The sequence below is a fragment of the Trachymyrmex septentrionalis genome, unplaced genomic scaffold (assembly GCF_001594115.1).
Source record: "Trachymyrmex septentrionalis isolate Tsep2-gDNA-1 unplaced genomic scaffold, Tsep1.0 scaffold42, whole genome shotgun sequence".
NCBI lineage: Eukaryota > Metazoa > Arthropoda > Insecta > Hymenoptera > Formicidae > Trachymyrmex > Trachymyrmex septentrionalis.
Window position 1 is genome coordinate 59910 of NW_017305590.1, and position 4935 is coordinate 64844.

A 4935-nucleotide genomic window follows, 5' to 3' on the forward strand; every position below is an offset into this window, starting at 1 on the left:
GTAAAGTATTCATATAATGCTATTATTATAAAAGTGTATTGTAGGATATCCATCAAACATACTCGCGCATCTTTGATAACTCTATATCTAATACATATTAAAGATAAGCATAAATTGCTTATCTTTAATATGTATTGAATAACAAAGCTTAAAGCGGGGCACAGACTCTTGCATAACGCATAACACATGAAGCATAAGAAATTCAACCAATCAGAGTTTTTTATTTCATGGAAAGGAAGGAAACGAAGAACTTTAATTGGTTTATTTTCTTATGCATTGCATGTTATGCAAAAGTCTGTGCTCCCCGCTTTAAGGTCGCAGCACAGACTTTTGCATAACACACAACGCATATAGTGCAGAAGCGAATCAACTAATCAGAATCTTTCCTTTCCTTCTATTCCATGGAAGAAAAGATTTTCGATTGGTTGATTCCCTTATGTATTATGCATTATGCGTTATGCAAGAGTCTGTGCTGCGATTCTTGGCAAATTTTCGTGACTATAAGTGCATTCGGCATTGCAAATCAGAGGCGTCCGTTTGCTTTTTTATCTCAAAAATCGTTTGGTAATTTGCATCTTTTTGCAATACATGTCTAGTATTAGCGGCTCCGCACAATAAAAGGAACAGAGAACAGAGAATAAAAATTTCAACCTATCAGAAATCATATATTGTAAAATATAGTTTCTGTTGTGTGGAGCCCCTTAAGCTATATATTATTTTCTTTATGCATACGTTTATGCGGCTATGCAAGTTGTGTGGATATACCCTTAGTTCAAATCACTAGGAGCGCGGTGATCGGACTTCGCTTCTTTCGTTTAACATGGAGCTTGCACTTCTCATTATGTATGTTCTGTACAGTACTTATCTTTTATTGTCGTAAAAACTACCTGTTGTAGGCATAAAGAAGAAGACGATCAACGCTTAGTACTGTGACCCTTTTCTTGAGTCGGAAAACCAAGCAAGGGTGTAAGAAGAAATTGCCTGTAAGTTTAATTTTGTTTTCCCTGTATTTATCGACAAAATATATTTTGATAATTATAGAAAGGTATTAATATTCGTAGATATATTTATGTTTATAATCAATCCTTTTAGATATAAACCACATTTTTGCATGTGGACAATTTTAAATTAACTGCTGGCAATGACAACAAAACACAATTACAATTATGAAGAAATCTTGAAATGGCATCCGGAGATGATACTTATTTCAGAATCGCCTGTCACTTGGCAAGGTTTTCTACTTGTCTCAGAATTGTATCCTGCTGGGAATATTCGATGTCTCAGAGTAAAAGTGAAACTAGTTATGCCCAATTATCCATCATTTGATAAGGCACGAATCAACTTTGATAAGCATATTGCTTTCCTGCGGAACATAGAATTCAGCAGAGAAGTGAAGGAGTCAATGAAGTCTCAAAAAAAAACTGTATCATCATTTTTGTCGCAGTTACAATTACTTATTGTAAGTAACAGATATTGCTCTCTTTGCTATTTTCTTTTTGACAATTATATTATTATATATTTTCAAAAATAGGGTAAATATATACATACAAGTAGTAAAGTTTGTATACCGTTTGACTTTGAATCTACAAGAGACTTTTTGCATGATATAAAAGCAGCTCTTCAGAATCAGTCTGTAAGTAAATTTATAGCTGTATTTTTCTATAAATTCTTAAACTTAATGTTGAAGATATATCTTATTAAAGGATGTGCAATTGTCATGCGATCGAAATCTGAGTACTATCAAATTATCCTTAAGAGAAATATTTCTTACATTGCAAAGATGTAAAGATATTGATATTCCCTGGAAAGTAGTATCTTCTAACATGCCTGAAAACTTTGAGAAGATAGTATTGAGCAAAAATTTGAACATTGTGACGACAAAGTTCAAATGGCAAGTGGAAATACTGGAAAGAGCATGGGAACAATTGAAAGAAATTGATGAGTGAGTAATTTCATGACTTGTTTATATTTTTTCTGTATAAAAGAAAATTATATTTCATTTTACTGCTGAAAGAATTGTCAAATAATTATTATAATGGAATATTCTAATGTGAAATATTACCAGGAATTGTTGGGTAATTGACCCACCAAAACCAAACAAAAGTCACATGCACAGACGCATTCATTTGTCGCAATCTATATCTGTAACAATTACAATAGATCCCGTTGTTCCTACTGCTGCGCCGACAATTCAGTTCTCGGGCAGCGATAACGAGGTGAAAAGACAAATGGAAGATGTTTCCAATAATATTCATGTACGTTCTTGCATAATGTGAATAACAGCAATTTGTGTGCTCATGCATAACTAAAAATTAATACATTTTTTTACAGAACTGGAATCCGGATTGTAATATTTTAGATAATTTGAGGATGTTGTTAAATATGTACACATTTCCCGAGCAGCAGGACAGTTTGGACGATTCGCAAGGTGTTATCAGTAATCGTGAATGTGGTATATGCTTCTCTGAAACATCGGAAACTGATGAATTGCCAAATAAGATATGCAATAACCATAAGTGCATGAAACACTTTCATTCAGTATGTTTATCGAAGGTATGTCGAAGATTATAATATGTATTATACATTAATGTTCTTTATGTAAAATGATAATTGTTTCAAAAGTCATTCAAAACCAAAATAAATAAAATTAGAGATACTCTTAAAAGAATATAGTAAAACTAATCTGATACAAAATAAAATATATTTTAATAGAATTAATTTCTTTTACAGTGGTTACAAACTAATGCTGCGAATCAAGTTGTATTTAGTCATATCTATGGCAATTGTCCACATTGCAAGGAAGACATTGCTTGTCCCATTGAATGTTGAAGGCAAATATTAACTTATTTTTTATAATATTGAGGTAAATTTTATTCAAATATATGTATATGTGTATAATTCATTTCTTGGAGCCATTCTTTTACAGACTGATTGAATTCTAAAGTACCACATATTAAAATTAATGTTGTTTTTGTATCATTAGATTGAAGATAATCAGCAACGAGTGCTTTGCTCAAACGACCAGTATTTATATTAAAACCATGAAGATTGAATGTCTTGTCTGAAACAATAATTTTAGAAAGTAATGAAGTACATTTACTCGTTTATATAATTAAAAAAAGTTCTTAATTTTAATCATTTATTTATGTTTAAAGAAATTGATATTTATTTAATTATCAAAGTATGAAAAATGTTATTTTTTTAATGCACTTATCATAGAGCATTTTATATTCATATGAGGTGTTAAAAAAATCGTTCAGAATTTATATGATAGATAGTATACATCGTACTGAGTAAAAAAAAATCATTGAACAGTTGAGCTTTCAATATGTGTTCACTAAAGCTTTTTTAATTAGTATGGTCTGTAGAAATGCTGAATAGATTTTTTTAATACCGTGTATAATTTTAATTAAGTTTTTTTTCCACTATTGAATTTAAATGTTACGTACCGTTTAACTGGGATAACTGTAATGTACATTTAAAATTCCAATAATTCGCTAAATGCGTTAACTCTTTTTGCAGAGGTACGTGTGCTATCGATCTAAATCCCGCAACAAGGTGCACTCTTGTCAGTTCTGTTTCGTCATCAACAATTGCCTTAGCAATGGGATAAAGCGCTGCTATTCCTGAGCCGATACCAAACATGATAATCTGCTGAAAACTGTCGTAACAATGCGTTGATTCATGAAGAAAAAAAAATATTTACTTATCACTTCACACACCTATTACTTTCATATTTAAAATCTCCGTAAGGACCCCTGATGTCAATTGCACTTCCAATTGATGCATTTTTCAGAAGTAAACTGAATTCACCATGTTTATATAATTTTATCAAGAAAATTAAACTTCTGCATGTCCAAGCAATTGGAGTGTATGGTCGGGATTTACTCCAAGAATGCAGCATGACATATTGGCCAGGTGTCAGATGTAAAATATTTTTTTCTATTTTACATTCTATAACAAAAAAATTTAGAAGAGTCTGTAAGAAGATTACTTTACTATTCACATTCTATATAACATATATAAAGTTTTTTTAAATATGTTTTATGACGTTTTAAATATTACCATTGCTTTTAAATATTATAATTTTTTAATAAGATACAAGTATAATTTTTCTTTGCTATAGGCTTGTATTTCTTATTTGTTTTATTAAATTTAATTATTTGTAGTACATTTTATAGAATTTGTTATGTTTGCTATTAAGTTCATTAAATTATAATACCTGGATATTCCAAATAAATTAAAATGTAGTCTTTTGATGCATCAGATATATCTGTGATAACAAACGTTTTGTAGGATAAAAGAGATAATAAATTGTCAATTGTTTTAACTTCTGCTCGAGTTTTTCTATTTTCCCATTCTTTTAGCAATGTTTTGTGAACGTCGAAGATACATGGTGTGCAGCCGCTACCGCAACAATCTTCCTCCAGTGGTGTTTTGGGTCTGTTATCTTCATAATCGTTACTATTGTCTAAACTCATTTTATATAAATGTCTTATTGCACTATTAATAGAAGCTTTCTTCTATCACAAACAGAAATATAAGTTAACCAAACTATATTGCACAAGAAATTTAATAATAAATCATACTAAATTATAATAATTATTGCAAAATTTATTTTCACATATTAAACATTTCATTGGTAGACTTGTATAAAGAAGCATTTTATTTTATTTTGCAACATATCTTGCAAGGAAATTATAAAGATCAATTGACACATTGCAGACAGATCACATACACGTGCAATGGATCACGTGACTACTCGAGCGACAGACTCGTGTGATGTAATAGAGGGCTCTCTGAAAGTTCTGTATTTTAATTTTTTTCTGATAATTTATATTAATAACATACAGTATATTTTGATAATATATTTTTATGCATATTCTTTTTAATTTTAAATAAATATATGCAAGTATATTAGAATTATTTAATAAA

General features: G+C 30.0%; 2 protein-coding genes across 5 annotated transcripts; one reads left to right on the forward strand and one right to left on the reverse strand.

Annotated features, from left to right (window-relative positions):
- The first annotated feature begins 809 nt into the window (after nt 1–809).
- Nucleotides 810–3593, forward strand: LOC108751241 (E3 ubiquitin-protein ligase FANCL). Of its 4 annotated transcripts, none has more exons than XM_018491320.1 (9): nt 810–843; nt 897–983; nt 1093–1459; nt 1532–1633; nt 1704–1942; nt 2066–2255; nt 2332–2553; nt 2731–2863; nt 3523–3593. In XM_018491320.1, the coding sequence occupies exons 3-8, from the start codon at nt 1142–1144 to the stop codon at nt 2827–2829; spliced, it is 1170 nt and encodes a 389-aa protein (XP_018346822.1). In that variant the 5' UTR covers nt 810–843; nt 897–983; nt 1093–1141; the 3' UTR covers nt 2830–2863; nt 3523–3593. The 4 variants fall into 4 exon arrangements, 3 of the variants coding, with proteins under 3 accessions (XP_018346822.1, XP_018346821.1, XP_018346823.1); XR_001939475.1 differs by lacking the exon at nt 810–843 and adding an exon at nt 2984–3082 and having other exon boundaries at nt 857–983; nt 3523–3553; XM_018491319.1 differs by lacking the exon at nt 810–843 and having other exon boundaries at nt 857–983.
- On the reverse strand, nt 2870–4607 carry LOC108751242 (NADH-cytochrome b5 reductase-like). The gene is made up of 4 exons (XM_018491322.1): nt 4223–4607; nt 3723–3954; nt 3450–3661; nt 2870–3061 (listed from the first exon to the last, which is right to left on the reverse strand). The coding sequence occupies exons 1-4, from the start codon at nt 4479–4481 to the stop codon at nt 2871–2873; spliced, it is 894 nt and encodes a 297-aa protein (XP_018346824.1). The 5' UTR covers nt 4482–4607; the 3' UTR covers nt 2870.
- Between the last annotated feature and the right edge of the window lie 328 nt (nt 4608–4935).